The 19478-nt window shown below is 32.4% G+C and overlaps 1 protein-coding gene across 1 annotated transcript in view; it reads left to right on the top strand.

Annotated features, from left to right (window-relative positions):
- LOC126739393 (laminin subunit alpha) overlaps window positions 1-19478 on the top strand; it is a 328515-nt gene that overhangs the window by 69479 nt on the left and 239558 nt on the right. The window contains exons 10-14 of the mRNA XM_050445058.1: window positions 474-584; window positions 894-1055; window positions 1113-1247; window positions 13913-14030; window positions 14210-14415. Coding sequence (XP_050301015.1) covers window positions 474-584; window positions 894-1055; window positions 1113-1247; window positions 13913-14030; window positions 14210-14415 — 732 coding nt within the window. The remainder of the gene's footprint in view (window positions 1-473; window positions 585-893; window positions 1056-1112; window positions 1248-13912; window positions 14031-14209; window positions 14416-19478) is intronic.

The raw sequence follows: 19478 nt of genomic DNA on the forward strand, positions 1-19478 counted from the left end.
GACAAGATTTTTTTTTTTTTTTTTTAATATTATATACTTCTACTTAAGTTCTTTATAATTTTTATTTTTCAATATTACTATTTAAATTTATGTTTGAACGACTTTTGTGACTCACTTACTTTCCGAGCTGGAGCCATTTTTAACAGCCAAGGATCAGAGATCGGCAGATTTCAAGTTTTTGGAATAAATTGAATATATTTTTACTTCGTTCATTTTCTTGGACTTTTTTTAATATATCTTGCAAACTATTTAATATAATTCAAGAATTTATTTTTAGTATTATAGGGAGAAGAAAATTTGATCTTAGGTTATAACAAATTAACTCAATTAGAACAATTTTGGTTTCGCAGTTAATTGGATTTTGTATTCAAAGAAAAAGCGTTTTCTGAGTAACAATGTCGTATATGAACGACTTTTGTGATTTTGTATTATTATTATTATTATTATTATTATTATTATTATTATTATTTTAGACTGCAACTGCGACATCAAGGGAACCAGAGATGGAATTTGTGACAAACTGACTGGCAAATGTATTTGCAAAGAAGGATATGGCGGAGAACGATGTGACATCTGTATTCCTGGTAAGAAATTTAATATTTTCCTGATTTCAATAGAATTTTAAAATATTGAATCATTTAGATTATTGCAGTAACTCATAATTTATAGACAACAACGATTTTATCAAAGATGAAAAGAATATTCTTATAAAAAAATCATTCTTAACCTGCTATTCCATTCACAAGTATTTTGCGCATCATCCTTTGGGATCTAGGACCCTCATAGTCATATATTATAGTCATAATCATCGATCCCTTGAAAGTCTTTGCATAACCTTCTAAAAAATACTATGAAGTACAATGGTGAAAACTCTGAACACATTTCACTTCTAGGTTATTACGGATATCCGGATTGTAAGCCTTGCGACTGCAGTACGATCGGCTCAAGAGGTACCACTTGCAGCGCCACCGGCAAATGCGAGTGTCTCAGTAACTACGCCGGACAGACTTGCGAACAGTGCAGTGCAGGGTTCTATAATTATCCAGAGTGCAAATGTGAGTAATTATTCTCGTGCTTGAGAAAGTTATTTCAAGAATTATGTCTTTTTCTAGCATGCGAATGTAACGGAGACGGTTCAATCGGAGTCTCATGCGATGGAGAAGGAAAGTGCGTGTGTAAGGAGCATTTCGATGGCCAGAGGTGCGGCGAATGCAAGAAAGGTTATTACAATTTCCCGGACTGTGAAGGTATGATTTTGATTTCAAAAAAAGACATTGGAATAGTAAGTAGAACTGCTACTCCCATCAATGGATGAGAACATAAGTGTCTCTTGAATGTTTGAATATTTAAAAATAATTGAGAGTTATTAAAACAATTTGTTGAAAATTTAGTACGCGTATACGTTAAGGCTTAATATAATTCGCTGTCAACATCAAAACTGTCACTTGTCACCTTATTTGATATTGACACTGTGCTTTTTCCTTACAGTCCTACATCTTAAAAACCAAAAACTGTACTTTATTTTTATATTAACATGCAGGTTTAAACTGAAAATCAGGTCAATTGTTTAACAAATACCAGGGATATATTGCTTTTGCATATACGATATTTGGTATATTTATGGTCTATTACAGGTACATTACAATATATTTCATCAAATGAGATGAACGTCAAAACTGTCATTTGTCACTTTGAACCTTTGCATGACAAGCAAACTGTACTTTCGAATTGTGAATTCTAAAAATCAGAAAGGCTAGAACTGTACCGCAAGCTCAGACTGTCAATTCATAACTACAGACAGGTATGAGAGGACTGAATAAAATACTTTAAATATGTATATTTATTAAATTAAAACCCATTGATTTAAAATATTGAAAATCTACTAGTATTCTGCATCGCTACTTTCCTGACCTAGTCCGTAACTGATCTGGAAATTCCTCACAATTTCTTTGAGGAATACTTTAAGCATTGGCAACACTACTTTAAAAATCTGAAACAATAAAGCTTGGCGCGATGTTGGCTGTCAATGTTAAATCTGTTATTTGTCACCTCAATTCACAATCAAATTGCACTTTTCGGTCCTCGAACCCTGAGATCTGAAAATGAAAAAGTCAAAGCGTATCAATTTTATTGATTTATTTAAAATTCAGAATCCTATATTGGCAAATCCTGTATACACAGCTCTAAAATTCTACGAAAACAAAACATGACTCATCTATCAATTGCATTTGTCACCTTAATTCAGAATCAGCGTTCCTCTCTTGGAATTCTGAGATTTGAAAATGAAAAAATAAAAAATTCAAGCAGGTTAGAGTCAAGTTGAAACTAAGGGAAGCTTTCTTGGACAGTTTCAATATATTTATGGATCCTTATGTTGATTTAGTTGAAATTCAGAATCCTGATGATCTCGATTGCCTGTCTAAACAGCTCTAAGAAGTAGGAAAAACAAAACATGGCCCAATTGTCATTTGTCACATTAATACATAATCAAAATGCACTTCATGTTCTCAAATCAGAAATTAATTAATAAAGAAACAACTAATTGTCATTTGGGTTTGAGTCAACTCTAGTTATATTGATATTAAAGGAGCTTTCTTGGACAGTTTGGCTAATTGAGCAATTTACGACCCAACGATTTTTAGATTTCTTTTGTTGTATTTAGGAAGCCTACCCTAAATCTATTATATTAAGACAAAAAAAACTTTTGGATAAAAACGAATTTTTATTTTTCTTTACCGCGGGCTAATCACTTTCATATTTATCTAACTTATTTTTACTTTATTCCTATATTACATAAATAAAATATAATGTGTCATCATTCTAAAACATTTTTTTAAAACTGTTTACCAAATTGCACGAACTTAATAAATATACCTAGACTGCCAATTCGATGAAAAGTAAATGACTATTACTAGATGGCCGCCATTTTGGGTGATTTCGTTCTTTCGATGTTGGTCACTCATCGTTATTGACAAATTTCAGTTGTTCAGTTGGAAACATTCTTTATCATGTTACAAACTTCTAGGGCAGATAGAAAACGTCAAAAGAAAAACAAAAGTTCATATAAACATGGATCCGGAAAAGCTTCCTCAGGGAGAGCTCTTTGAAAATAACCTTTAAAAACAATTTTTTTTTAATAGCTCCGGAACTACTTTAGCTACCACAACCAATTTTGGGAGGTAAATTATTGTTAGTACGTTTATTCTTTTGAACCTACTAAATAAAAAAATATTTACCAGGGGCTTCAGAATCAGGGGGGTATTTGGTAAATTTAGGCCCATTTCTTTAAGACTTTAATTTCTGCCCATTTGGGCATTAGATCATGTTCCTATGCTTTTTACATCAAAAAGGTGCTCTTAGTGAAAGTCGGTAAATATCACCGTTTTTGTGAAAATTGACGAAAAGCAAGTTATGAGATACAAAAAAGAATTACCTATTATTATTAATAAACAATTAAAAAAAAATCTGGCGTACATAAATAATAAATGTTTAAAAAAAGTTAAGGTAGCCACTTTATTAAATTGGTACTCAAATTAATTAACTGTCACTTTAATTACCTTGAGGCATAAAATGTTTAAATGATTTTAAGTGTAATAAAAAACCAACAAATTAACAATTTTAGAAACGTAAACAAATTTTATTAAAGATTGGTATTACAAAAATAAACTTAAAATATTAATTTCTCAAAATGCTTTGTTGAGTTGACGTGGTTAAAAATATCAGGCGTGGTTTGCATTACTTCAGCAGCTGCGGAAATTCTGGCCACCAGGTCTTCTTCTGACTCGACTGGAATTTCATATACGAGACTTTTCATATACCCCCAAAGAAAAAAATCTAAGAGTGTTAAATCTGGTGAGCGCGCTGGCCAGGTGACAGGGCCTCCGCGGCCAATCCAGCGCCTTCCAAAATTTTCATTTATAAACTCGCGGACAATAAGTGAAAAATGAGCTGGCGCTCCATCGTATTGTAGCCATAAGTTCTGTCGTATATTTAGGGGCAGATCTTCTAATAGTTCTGGCAGTACATTTCTTAAAAAATTTAAATAAATATTTCCCGTTAAACGAGGAGGCATCATAATTGGACCAATTAAGCGTTCTCCAACAATGCCGGCCCACATATTGACCGAAAACTTATGTTGATAGCTCCTAAAATGAATACCATAAGGGTTTTCCTCACTCCACACATGATTATTCTTAGAATTAAAAATGCGTTCTTTTATAAATAAAGCCAGTAAAAAGGACATATTTTGGAAATTGAGGTTCTTCTGTACACCGGTCAAGAAACCACTGGCAAAAATTCACGCGGGGCATAAAATCATTGGGTCCTAATGATTGCACCTTTGTTCCATACCCTAACATGATTTATATGCATCGCATCAGCTACTGCTCGAGTACTTACTGATGGGTTATCTTCAAATCGCTGAAGCACTTCTTCCTCAAAATCCGGGATTCGGATGTTCCTTTGCGCGCCATTATCTTGGCGTTTTATTTTAACGGAGCCAGTCTCCCTAAGCTGTTGATTGACCCTTTCAAAAAGTGTGTGAGCTGGGATTCGCCTTTCGGGAAACCGCTCTTCATATAGTCGAGAAGCAGCTCTACCATTACATCGAACTTCCCATAAATTAAAAGCATATCGGCGTATTCAGCAAAAGTGTAATCTTCCATTACTTAACCGTAATAAAAAGGGAATTAATATCGTGTAAAAAATACTGACAGTGACAAATTTAAAAAATACAATGAATTAGCATTATTATTATTATTAAAATAATTAATTCAAGTGCTGTACCTTAGTTTGGTTTTAGTCAATTTCCACAAAAACGGTGATATTTACCGACTCTTACTAAGAGCACCTTTTTTATGTAAAAAGCATAGGAACATCATAATCTAATGCCCAAACGGGCACAAATTTTATCATCAATTTACCAAATACCCCCCTGATTCTGAAGCCCCTGGTAAATATTTTTTTTATTTAGTAGGTTCAAAAAAATAAACGTACTAACAATAATTTACCTCCCAAAATTGGTTGCGGTAGCTAAAGTAGTTCCGGAGCTATAAAAAAAAAATCGTTTTTAAAGGTTATTTTCAAAGAGCTCTAGCTCCCTGAGGAAGCTTTTCCGGACCCATGTTTATATGAACTTTTGTTTTTCTTTTGACGTTTTCTATCTGCCCTAGAAGTTTGTAACATGATGAACGGAACACCCTGTAGAAAGTTACATTTAGTTAAGAATATAAAATAGTTGCGTTAGATCTGGATTTTTCTTGTACTCGTTTAAGAATTTCGTTAAAACTTATGAAGCAAAGTAATCCTCACCTAAAATGAGACAAAGTTTCAATTAACTTGGGATAAGTGCATGCACTTTAAAATATTTGTTTTATTATTCTGATAAACTTGAATCTTATAAAACCTATTACCATGAAAATGACGATCTTCATTTAAATTTTTGCTTGTGTTCACTTAACTTATTTTGTTAAAAACACGTATTTTCTTTCTATTTTTACTTTACGATTTTTACATTCCTTCTATGTACAGTGTTTCGAATAAGCGTGTCGTTTCCAAATAGCCAAAAACTAGGCAATCCGCTATACTCACAATTGAAAATCTTATTTAGAAGCAGTAATATCCAATAATGTACCGAGTGGTGATTTTAGAATCCCAATAATAGTTTAAAAACAATGGCAATGAAAAAATTAATTTAGTACGTGACAGGTCACACGTCAAGCGTCAGTGTTGTGAACTTCATTACCGTTATTTAATACATTTTTTGTTGGCAACACGGAAAATAATTAGAATGACCAACATCAAAAGGACACAACCACTATTAAAATGGCGGCCACCAGGCAGCGGTCATTTTTGGGTATGGTGGCCGTATGCATTAGCAGTCCAGGTATATTTATTAAGTTCGTGCTTGTAGAACTCAGGATGTGCACAAAAATGCCGGTTAATAACTAACGTTAAAATTGAGGATTTTGACGTTGACAGATGGACTTTTTTCATGATTCTAATTTGTAAATAAATCAATAAAATAGATACGCAATGACTTTTTCATTTTTACATATACATAAATATAATGAAACTGTCCAAGGAAGCTTCTTTTAATTCAATCTAATTAGACTTGACTCTAATCTGCATGAATTTTTTACTTTTGCATACTAGTCGAAGTACGGGGTTCTAAATTTTAAATGACTCAATAAAATCGGTATTTCTATTCTTAGATGATTATAATAAAACTGTCCAAGAAAGCTCTTCTTTAATTTAGGTTAACTAGACTTGATTCAAACCCACGAACTTAATAAATATACCTTGACTGCTAATGCATATGGCAACCGTAACCATAAATGACCACTGCCTTATGGCCGCCATTTTTATTGTGGTTGTGTCCTTTTGATGTTGGTCACTCTGAACATTTTTAGTGTTGCCAACAAAAAATATATTAAATAAAGGTATTGAAGTTGACGACGCTGACGTTTGACGTGTGATCTGTTACGAACTAAATTAATTTTTTTCATTGACATTGTTTTTAAACAATCTAAAGCCATATTTTAGCGAGTAAGCGCCTTACTCGGTTGCTTTGGTTGCGCTCGAATGGCGTCATGTCTAACAGCTGTCAGAGTCTAAACTCGTATTAGCTATACCTTTCATCGGCATTGCATTCGTTTGAAGACTGACCTAAACCATGAAAACACCCATTTGTCTAAGTTTTCAAAACGTTTTGAGTCTAAATCCGATCTCATGCATTTTTAGGATCAGATCTAGATCGTAACAAAATACAAATTAATTTCGCCCTGAAAACGTTTATAAAGAGCAGACATTTGTCCAAGAGGAAATACAATAAACAAAAAAGTTACTGGCGTAAACATAACCTCACTCATATTTTTCTTCATAGAAATAAACACAGACTAATCAAAAATCCATTAAAAAAATATCCGTGCAACCTCACCTTTACGCTCTCTCACTGTATTTTTTGCACATCTGTTTGCTCTTTTGAGAATTTCTTCTTTTATGCATTTTTATTTGGTTTGGATGTCTTAACTGTCCCATATACATTAATATTAATAAATAAATTAAAACTGATTCTAAGAAATATAATGTTTCTCAACTCTAAAAAATCAAAAAATTGATATCAATATATATTGTTTATTATTGTTTGTATAGCTTCCCTTTGACTTTGACATATCAAGTTTATTAGCGGTCTCGGGAGACCGCTAACAAACACTTGGTAGTAAACGCTAGCCTAAATCCACATTGGTTCGTAATTACGGATACATGAGGCTCTCAAGCCTATTCGTGACTTTTATCCCATTCACGAGAGACAAGCGTATCCGTAAAATGACGTTATATTTTGATGTTTACAGTTTTGACCTCCCACAATTGTTTCAACCTATTTTTATACCTTGATTGTAAAGAGGTTCTTGGATCCCATAGAGGCCACTAAATTTAAAAATATTGTCCTCATTGGCGCAAAGCTCGAAGGAAAAACCCTCTTACTCCATATACAGGGTGTCCCAAAAGTCAACGAAAAGCCGATAAAGGGCAATAGACCAGGTGCTCAGGGATTCAAAAAAAAATACTTAAAAAAATCTATCTTGAGTACTTTTAAAATTATAGGCATTCATAGAACAACCGAAAAAAAATGACATCCCCTGTTGACCTTTAGTACTGTGGCTACAAATTTTCGAATTTTTTTAATGTAACTCTAAATCACCTTTTGATAAATTACAAAACTAAATTTCAACACAACTGTTCACATTTTTAAGAAATTATCAGATTTTTGCGCAACTTGTGTTGAAAATTGTGTCTTTTGACCATCATTTCTCAAATTTAACTAACTGTCCTGGAAAAGAAAATTACTTGACTGCTTGACAAATGATTTCAAAAGTTGGCGTATTTAATCTAGATTTCAAAATGGTAAGATACTTGCTAGATTATTGCTTCAATAGGTGTGTATTTTTATTTTTTTTAGTACATAGTCAAATGTACGCCGCTACTCTAAGCCAAGTTAATTTTACAGTCAAAATAAATGAAATAAAAGATTATTTAAGTCGCAACAAATGTTCAAATTGTCTACCTCCATTCCTAATACGACGTTTTAAATTGGATTAGTGCACACTTTTTCTTAATTTTAATTTCTCACTTTTTGTTAATTATTGTTCCCGTAAAGTAGGCAAATTTAGAGAATTTATTTAAATTGGGTGACCATGGCCCTAGGCTATTCTTCTACACCGCCCTATCTACCTATACGGGTATTCCCTGTTTAGAAATACCTTTACGGTGTAAGTAAGACAGGTAGTGGCGCATCTTAGGTCATTAATAAAATTAAGACCTTCGCTACGACAGGGCTGCGTTCAGCGGCGGCAAAGCCAAAGCTAAAAACATCTTTGACATTTCTTCTGACCAATCAGATAACGATTCTTGTTGGAACGACATTATGCCAATAAAAACTTATTCCCCGCCCCCTCTCCTAAAAATATTTTTCACGCTGCACACTTTTAAGAAGGATGAATACATAAATCTCCACAACTTACATGAGTGGCATGTGGAAAATTGACATTTACAGCGAGAAGACGGGTCACAATACCAGTTTAAAGTAAACATGTGGACCGAAAACATGTGGTTTTGAAGACGGGTGCCCGGCCAACTATGCTCGTCCAGTAAGGGAATTTCTGGACAGAGAATATCCGAACAGGTGGATAGGGCGGAGTGGAACAATGGCGTGGCCGCCACGTTCACCCGATTTAAATCCTTTGGATTTCTTTTATTGGGGAGTAATAAAAGACAAAGTCTACAACAATCCTATAGAAGAGGTAGCTGAACTGCGCCAAAAAATACAGGCAGACGCTGAACAGATCAACAATGGAAAATTCGCCCGATTAATAACGTGATCTATTCTAAAAAGGATTAGAATGTGTATTAGGAATGAGGGCAGACAATTTGAGCATTTTTTGTAACTCTAATAAAGTTTTGTTTCATTTACTTTGATTTTGTTATTATTTGCCATTATTTATTTTGACTATAAAATTAACTTAGCTTAGAGCAGCGGCGTACATTTGACTATGTACTAAAAACAAACAAAAAATACACACCTATTGAAGCAATAGTCTAGCAAGTATCTTACCATTTTGAAATCTAGATTAGATACGCCAACTTTTAAAATCACTTGACAAACAGTGAAGTAATATTTTTTTCCAGAATAGTTAGTTAAATTTGGGAAATAATGGTCAAAAGACACAATTTTCAACACAAGTTGCGCAAAAATCTGATAATTTCGTAAAAATGTGAACAATTTTGTTTGAATTTAGTTTTGTAATTTATCGCGGGTTATTCAGGGTTACATTAAAATAAAAATTGTTAAGAAATTCAAAAATTTGTAGCTACAGTACTAAAAAGATCAACAGAGGGTGTCACTTTTTTTCGGTTTTTCTACGAATGCCTATAATTTTAAAAGTACTCAAGATAGATTTTTTTTAGTATTTTTTTGCATCCCTGAGCATCTGGTCTATTGCCCTTTTTTGGCTTATCGTTGACTTCTGGGACTACTAGGAAACCTTGGTGTTCCAAAGAATTTAGGCACTGACTCTTAATTAAAAATCCGCAATAATCACATTTAAAATATGTGACCCGGGGTCAAACCCAAACTCGACTTTCTAAAAAGAATAGTACAAAATAACAACTGGTAAAAAAAAATTGGGAAAAAATAAAAAAAAAACAATAAAAAACAAATAGTACAACGGACCAAAAATACGGAATGAACTTCAAATTATAACCATGTTATATGAGTGTTTTCCTTCGTGAAACCTTTCAAGTCTATTATTGGCTGATGGCAATCACGTGGTCCCAACGGATCCCTAATTACGTATCAATGTGGATTCAGGCTTAAAGCGCCTTACGGTGACGTCATGACTTGATTGCTCCATTGAGATATCCATGAGACGCTTATAGCCGCTTGCTTGCTAAAATATGGCTTAAGTTAAAATATATGTACCGAGATTAGAATTGTTGGAATCGTTATAATAAAAACCAAATGATAGGGTTGCAATAACCTTTATTTTTAACTAAATTTGTTACACAATTAAAAGTAAACACAAGCAAAAATTTAAATGAAGATCATCTTGTTTATGGTATTAGGATATATAGGATTCAGGTTTATGAGAATAATAAAACACATATTTTAAAGTGCATGCATTTATCCCAAGTTAATTGAAACTTTTTCTCATTTTAGGTGAGGATTCCTTTCTTTCATAAATTTTAACGAAATTCTTAAACAAGTACAAGAAAAATCTTAGAACCAACGTAAAATTATGAAAATGTAAATGCGTTAATTATTCTCCTAGTTTTTGTACTATTTTTTTAGTATTCTGTAGTTAAAGTTGATTCGTAGGGTTTATTTAGGATTCTACTTACATTTAGTTTATTATTTTTATTTATAGTGTTTAGTTTTTAAGTAGTTCATCTTGTTCAAGAGTCCTATTTTGGCCCCAATTTAGGTTATTTAGATTATATTATTGTAGATCCCCGTAGTTTTAATTTTCTAGAATTTGTATACTTGCTTGCTTTGACTGTCAGTATTCTCCTAGAATTATTGGTCTCTTTCGCCAAAAACAATGAAGATAATTCTAAATATTTCGAAATTGTTCCATCGGGTTTTAAAAAGGACGCGCTTCGTGATATTTCATTCAGTTTTAATTGTTTAGTTAGTTTTTACCTTGGAAATAATTAAACGACAGTCAAGGCGAGTTAACTTAGTGTTTTTGACGTTGACAATAAAAGTGTGTTCCCGAATTTCGTTTACTATCTTAACTAAATGTAACTTTTAATTTTGTTTTTGTAAACATAATCTTCCAAAAACTTTAATTGTTTCCCTACAATTGGCACAACTGAAATTTGTCAGAGTGGCCAACATCGAAAGGACACAATCCCGCAAAATGGCGGCCACCTGGTAGTGGTCATTTACTTTTTATTGCATGGGCACTCCGGGTTAGGGTTGCCAGATTTTAAAAATTAAAAAGCGGGAGGTGGGTAGTGCATTTTAAGGGAAAATAAATAGAGGCGCAGGAATTTTTTTTGAGGTGCCATGCCTAAATAATTTTATGATAAAAAGCATAAGAATGTTCTTATAAAACATAACTTTAACAAACTTGAAATAAAGATAATTTATTTGGAAACTATGTAATAAATTCTTGACCAATTTTTTGAGGACAAAACGAATAAGTAGAAACAAATCAAAACGTGAAAGAATATTTCTAAAACGTTAAACTAAACAAAAAAATATATTAAATACAAAAAAAATTAGTAAAATAAAATCTTCCTAAATAGTGAGATACACTAAATATGCTTATGTCTGTAATATAATAGCAAAAATAAAATATCAGTAAACATTGCTAATATTTTTGGTTAAATTTAACCTTTTTTATAATATTTCTACAATACTATACTTTCTTAAAAATTTAGCAAATTATTAGCAAGATTGGGTAAAACTATGTTTGACCATTAACACAGCTTCTAATGTTTTTATATCCAGTCTGTTTCTCCCTTTTCTCCATGCCAAACCCATTAAATTAAAAATTCTTTCACCTATAGCATTTGCATGCGGAAGAAAGAAAGCTAACCAGCAAATTTTTTAAAAATTGGGAGTATTATTTCTTTTAAATAGGCCACTCTTTGCTGATCTCTAGTTAGCACATCAAAAGTTCTTGAAAAGGGAATAAAGTAAGGTAACGATATATTCTTCAAAAAGTAAATCTTCGTTAACTTCGTTATGGAAGTCTTTATAAAATTTCAAAAAAATATTCATATTTGGCTAGTTTTGCAAAGCCATTGCGGTAAGTGATTAAAAACTTATTATCATGACTTCATTTAAATATGTTTTTAACATATATCTACTATAGTATATAAAAACTAACTACTATTTCTCCAAGTAGATATAATTCTCTCCAAAAATACATCTGCTTCTCCCAACTTTCGTGTTATCATCGCACTTTTTTAATAGAGAAAGCGCTATGGATCCACAAAATTGTTGTTATTTTTTTAGTTTTAATTAGCCTCTTAATGATTGCATAATATGAAAGAATTCTATTGATATTGATTTTTTTAGATTCTAAGTTAGTTATTGTATTGTGCATCGAATCTCCGATATTAAGTAATAAACCTATAAAAAAAGCATGTAGTTTACAAAAACAAAACTAATTTTATAAATATATTCATCATAGCAACATTTTCACTGGCAAAAAACTAATCCCTTGAGATAGAACTGGAAAAAATCTTTAAATAACAAATTTTAAGACGTTGAAATAATTAATACGTGCCTAATTACCTAAATAGGCTTCAGCAACCTCATCTTCAAAAAAAATGTCCAGTAGTGGCGGGGGTGGGGGGGGGGTCGTTTTTGTGATTGAAAATAAGATTTAACGTGAGTAAAATATTTCAGGGGCATTCTAACATTAGCAGTTCTTAATAAATTGGGCCTTTCTTCATTGCAAAAAATGAAAAATTCGTTCACTTCTTTTGTGCTACTACTAAATTCATTATAACACCTAATAACTAAAGACTAAACATCATACTTAAGTGCTACTTGTCCGTGCTTCCCGGCATTATGCGTGATATGACAAACACATTCAACAGGAACAATATTTTGATTTAATTTTTTAAATTCAGTAATAACACTTTGTTTTTTTCCCAAGTTTACGAAAGCGTTATCTGCGCAATAGGCATGTGTAATGTTTAAAATATTTAAGTCAGCTTCTGTCGAAACATTTATAAACGATAACTTCCGACTTTTCTGAGATAACCGAATAAAATTTCAAGAATTTGTACATAAACCACCGTCCTTTTTAAGATATCTTATAACAAGGGGAAATATTATATTTAACATTACCTTTATTTGACACATCAGTTTGTATGCAGAGTAGCCGAGTCAAATCTAAATTGCCTAGTCATTTTATAGAACATGTTCGGATTCTGAGCCAAGAACGTTTGTAACAAGTTTTGTCGCTTTGGTGCTACCGCAGGAATAACGTTTGGCAATTTTTGAATCTTGAAAAATTGTTTATACTTATCCTATTTTATTCGTTTATATTTTCCCACACGGTCAGTTGATCATGAGCATGTTTCATAAAGTGAAAACCAAAAGTACATTCCGATTGAGCGAAGTCTAAAAATTGTTTCTTGAAAAAAATTATCAATTTTTTTTTTCGTGTGAACCTTTAGTCCAATTTTTCTTGTCTTTTCCGTTTTCAGGTATTTAATTATATCGTTTTGTCCGCCGTAATTTATTGTAAAATATAATTCACAACTCGTAAATTTAGCTTATAAAATACATTTTCCCCTAACAATCCAAGAATAAGTTTGGCTCTACTCATTATTAAACTTTACATTCCATTTAGTTTTTTTAATAGAAGGTTTGATTTGAATTATTTGTTTCAAGCAGCAGATATTTTTTTCTTGCTCATCATCATCTTCATCAACACGTCAATCACATCACTTAAATCACAACTGTTAGAAAAATCCATTTTATCAATTTCAAGAAAACATGTATGAACTAATAGAAAGAACGTGGAAAAATCCCGTATGTATTTTTTACTTGCTGAAAAGCGGGAGATTTGTTTAAGGTCGCGGGGGAGGGGGGTCAAATAAAAAAGCGGGAGCCTCCTGCCTAAATCGGGAGGGTTAGCAACCCTAGTCCGGGTATATTTATTAAGTTCGTGTCTACAAGTCAAAAAGCAAACACTTTGTTAGATTAAGTCCAGTTATATCCAAAGATTATGTGTCAATAATTTTAAGTATTAGTGGAAACGTTTTGTAAGTAGGCTTTCTACCTTCTTCAGGATTAAGTAACCAGAAACCTTTAAACCTATATATATCTTAGAATTTTGATTATTTATTCTTATTGAATTTCGCAATTATGTTTTTTATTTTTCAGATTGCAACTGTCATCCAGCCGGCGTGGTTGCCGGATTTGCCGGTTGTGGCTCGGTTCCCGTAGGAGAACTCTGCGAATGTAAAGAAAGGGTCCAGGGAAGAATCTGCAACAAATGCCGGTAAATATTATGTTAAAGTAACTGAGAAAAAAAACTTTATTACGAAACTTCTTAATTTCATTTCACACATAAAACTGTATTTCTTCATATTCATGAACTAACACTGGCGCCTTCAACAAAATGTCAAGAATATTTTACAGTAATATTTTATTTACAAGATTTTTCATGTCCTTATTTAGGCCCCTATTTTGGAACTTAAACCCCAAAAACCCCGAAGGGTGTGAGGAGTGCAACTGCAATAAATCGGGGGTATTGGGAGGCATCCAAGTGTGTGACACCGAAAATGGCCAGTGTGTTTGTAAACCCTCTGTTGTTGCGCGTGGTTGTACCGAATGCGTTGATGGTACTTATAATTTACAAGAAGATAATCTTTTTGGATGCACGGGTTAGTATTTTAGTTTTTTTATATTAGAAAAAACTTCTCTACAATTTTAAACTTTAGTTTAATTATAGCTAATTACTGAAGATCATGTAAAGGTTGACTGATTGTTTAAGGCATTTAAACAAATACAAAAAAAATAGAGTTTCTGACAATTTGGGGCATAACTGAAGGCAGTTAATATGAATTTATTTTTTAAATATTAATATAGAAGAAATTCTATGAATAGATGTGTGGGTGAAAACATCATTTTGGGTTAAGAATTAGGTAAAAAAGAACATTTCCTGATTGAATTTCGTCAGTTGTACGCTGTAATTGACTATCAAGAAAGTCAAATAGAACATCAACACGTATTCAGCGTAAGAAATATATTATCAGCCTTACGCTTTTGGCCGTAGGCCATCACCATCTTATTTCTTTATAGAATACAAAGTGTAAAAATTAAACCTAAACAAAATTAACAATATTGAAAAGTTAGAAGGGGAAGTCTTTTCTCCACAAATAAAATGCTCATCCTCTAATTTCAGGAGTGATGTATTTCAGCAACTGTAATTATGTAGAATTTGTGTGTTTGTTAAATAACTCTAGTCTGATGATGGCAAGAACACTTGCCGAAATGCATCACTCCTGAAATTAGACGATTAGCATTGTATTTGTGGTGAAAAAACTTCCCCTACTAACTTTTCAATATTATATTGACTCCACTTCAGAATGGACTTTTTCCTCAATAAAAAATTAAAAATTGCTTACGCGTTAAAGGACAACTCTACTAGAACGAACATAGATGAAAAGCGAAAATCATCTTACCATAATCTTATTTAAAAAAAATTACACACTTTACACATACACGTATTTTGCCCACTGAGTCATAAGTGTTTTAGGGTTGTTTAGTGTTGTCAATTTACTTAATCATTATGATCACTTTTTACATTTTTTTATCAATAGGATTAGTCAAAGAAAGTAAATTATAAAGGGGTATTAATATGAAATTTTATGAGCCGTATCAGTTGCAGGTAATAAAGATCCTAGGGCAGAGACATTAAAACATAATCATAAAAAGTTTTTATGTATTTGGTTATTGGCATAAAATTTAGGCGATTAAATTTAAGCATTCAGAATTTTGTTTTATTTCTCTTTCAATTTAGAGCTTCTCCAGATAGGTTCATTCCCTATGCTGTTTTTTTTTTAAATTTTTGAATAATTTGACTATTATCAATCAATCAATCAAATATGCTTTATTGTCAAAAAAATTTAAAAAATTTTATAGACAAAGCTGTACATAAAAAGTAAAACACACAAATATAGAAACCAAAATACAAGTACAAAATAAATATATACAAAACTGGGTACAAAAGACATAAATGTACCTGGTCAAATTTCTTATACTAAATGTAAAAAGTAAGAAAATAGGAAAGTAAATAAAAATAGTAACAAGAAAGTAAAATAAAAAAAGTAAAAAAAAGTAACAAAAACAGTGTTTAAAAAGTAAAAAAAAAATTTATAGAAATTTAGCAATACAAAATATTGCTATTCTACATCGTAAAAAATGTAATACTTAGCCAGTGCGTGCATGATAATTAAAAAATTAATATTAAAAAAAATCATCTACTGCATATACAGCTCTCTTCAGTAAAAATGATTTCAAAGCATTGCGAAATCGAGGAAAAGATGTCAATGATTTAATTCCCAAAGGCAGATGATTGTGCATTTTTTTAGCTCCGTAAAGAATAGAGCTTTTTATTAATTCTAACCTTGGGATTGGCACATAAAGATCATGCTCTGCGTTTCGAAGTGGATAATTGCGAGATGGTCTATTAGGAATTTCTGATATATGCTTGCGAACCAAGCAAATAGATTCAAGAATGAATAAAGATGGAAGAGTTAAAATTTTAAATCTTTTAACCATTTCTTGGCAGTGAGCTCGACTATCAAGTCCTAGTAAATAGCGAACCGCTCTCTTTTGTAGTTTAAAAATATGCTCAAACTGACTCACACAGCATGTGCCCCAGAATGGAAGGGCGTAACGAAGATGGGACTCAAAAAGGGCATACACTGTTCTTGGTGACGAAAGATTTAATTCCCTGGAAACTGATCTTATGGCAAAACAAGCTGAACTTAATTTTTTAGATAAAACATCGATATGTAATTCCCACTTCAAGGAGCTGTCAACAATAAGTCCCAAAAATTTCACAGATTTAACAACGTTCAAGCTGGTGTTGCTAAGTACAAATGGTTGGATAGTACCTTTATAAGATAAGACTTTAGTTTTTGAGATGTTTAAGCAGAGAAGATTCGAATCGCACCACGATTTAATGTTGATAAGGTCTTTAGCAATAGTTGCATGAAGTGCCGCAACATCCGGATTGCTCCATGTAAAGCTAGTATCATAGGCTAAGAGACAGATTTTGCCGCTAATGTTAAGATGGTTCATATCATTAATAAACAGCAGAAACAGAATTGGGCCCAGAACTGAACCTTGAGGTACCCCACATTCTACTGGTCTGCTAGAAGACATGGTCGTATCAACCTTTACAAGCTGACTTCTGTAGCTAAGATATGACTTAAACTATTCGAAAGGCGTTCCTCTGAACCCAAAGTGCTGTAATTTGTTGATTAAGATAGTATGGTTTACACAATCAAAAGCCTTGGAGAAATCACAGAAAATAGTTGCTGTTGAATGATGATTGTTTATACTGGAGTAAACACTGTTAAAAAGGGAGAACATAGCATCATTAGTGCATTTATTACTCAAGAAGCCAAATTGATGGGGAGTTAGTATTTTATATTTAAACAGGAATGATAATAGCCTTTTTTTAACCAATCTTTCTCTGATCTTCGATAATGTTGGACGGAGAGCGATTGGACGATAATTTGAAGCTTGCTCTTTGTCTCCTCCTTTATGCAAGGGAATAATTATTGCAGTCTTAAGGCAGTTAGGAAAGACCTCATTTTGAAATGATTTGTTAATTAGGTTTTTTAGATGGTTTAAGGTGTTATCAGGCAGATTTGAGAACATTTTTAGAGTAAGACCATCTGTACCAGATGATAATTTGTTTCTTATTTCATTTATTGTACTTTGAAGCTCTGTTATTAGTACAGGGGTAAAAAAGAAACTATGTAAGTTTTCATTAGAGAGATATGAAAGTGGATCATGAGAAGGTGTTAAAGTAGTCATTAGGTTTTTAACCACGTTTACAAAGTAATCGTTAAGATTCTCAGGTGAAGAGGGGATAGTATGCTAGTCGAAGATGGCTTATTTCTGAATTCGTTAACAATAGACCATGTTTCTTTAGCAACGTTACCAGAATTAGCCAGCCTGTTATTATAATAAATATCTTTTGCGGCTTTTATTGATTTTCGATACAATTTCCTGTATAGCCTTACATATTTATGAAAAAATATGGTGTCCGAAAATTTGTTTAGGTATGATAAAGAGCGCATGTTCCTTGCAGACACACGTAAGCCTTTGGTGGACCAGGGTTTATGATGCTTAATTTTGATGGGTCTATAAGGAAAGGACTTATTCGCAATACTTGACAAGGTCCTTACAAATCTAGAAAACTTACCATCGATATTATCAGAGATAAGACTCCAGTCAGCTGTTTGGCATAGATTCTTGAACTTCAAAAAATTTTTTTTACAAAAATACGGCTTAATTTACGAAAATTATTTTTGCTTAAAGTGTCAATAGTAAATCTGGCCAATACAGCTTCATGGTCAGAAAAACCTGAATTGAGAACAGTACAATCAACGAAGTTCAGAGTAAAAGATGACACGATATAGTCAATGGTGGTGGAACTATTTTTAGTTATTCTGGTTGGTGAATTTACACGCATTAAAAAACCCATTGAATCGAAAATAGACTGAAGAGATTCTTGAGCAACACACACACTGGAGTAGTCAATATTAAGGTCGCCACACAAAATTAATTTACTTTTTAGAGGCATGGATTCTAGCAAGCTTAGAAGTAGACAGAAAGTCTGTACATCAGCTTCAGGTGTTCTATAAACACAAACAATATAGAGGTCTTATAACTTATGGTGAACGATGGAAAATTCAAAAACTTTTTCAGATCATAAGTTATCAAACTTAGTTACTGGTGAAAAATCGGTGATTGTAGACATTATCATAGACCTCCATGGGATAAATTATTTCTGTTAAATCTTGCTATTGTAGTACAATAGAAAAACTATGCCCACTCACCTGTATACGTAACCCAAAAGAAGATTTGTTGGGTTCATTAAGATGTTCTTTTATTCTTGTTTCATGTTATATAGCGTTGATTTCTTTATTATAGTTAAAAGGGTTTAAAAGGGTGTTAAGAGCTCTGTACACATAGCAATTAAGAGCTGACATTTTGTGGGAGTAAAGATCATTCGAATTAAATGGAATAATGTGGTCATTATGAGTCGATTTTCGATAAATTTGCAGTTAATGCAGTTATTTGCTTCTATTTCGATAGTGAATTTAATGTTGGGGTGTAAGTTATTTAGGAGATCTAAAATAATATTTGGTTGTGAATTTTCAGTCTAAATTATGGCTATCATCCACCTATCGGACCCATTGTCTAACTTTTTTGTCAGCTAGTAGAGGGGTAATAATCGATTCAAGATGATTTTGAAAAAGGTCAGCTAAGAAGGAAGAAAGAGGATGGCCCATTGCTAGGCCCGTTGTTTGACAAAATATATTGATAAAAATTAAGAAATTTTGAAAAAGACAAAATGCACAAAACGTAACTAAGTTTACCTTTATCTATACGTGAGAATCACTGTGGCACTACGGCACATTGTTTCTTGCCGAGATAATGTAAATAAATTTGTAAAATCGAATGAAACTAAAAGGTCATTTTTGAAAATGACCGTAAGTTTTAGCCTCTCAATCAACTCTTTCGAAGGAGAATTTGGAGTTTGCCTCCTTAGGTGCCCTGACTAGGTTTGATTGAGGTTGACTGTACAGGGTGTCCCAAATTCGAGGGTGATCATTTGGATCTCGGAAACCGTAAGAGTTACGGGCTCGGTTAAATGGAGGCAAAGTTAAAAAAAATTTTTTTTTAGAAAACTTAAAACAGT

The sequence above is a fragment of the Anthonomus grandis genome, chromosome 8 (genome assembly GCF_022605725.1).
Source record: "Anthonomus grandis grandis chromosome 8, icAntGran1.3, whole genome shotgun sequence".
In the NCBI taxonomy this organism is placed as follows: domain Eukaryota; kingdom Metazoa; phylum Arthropoda; class Insecta; order Coleoptera; family Curculionidae; genus Anthonomus; species Anthonomus grandis.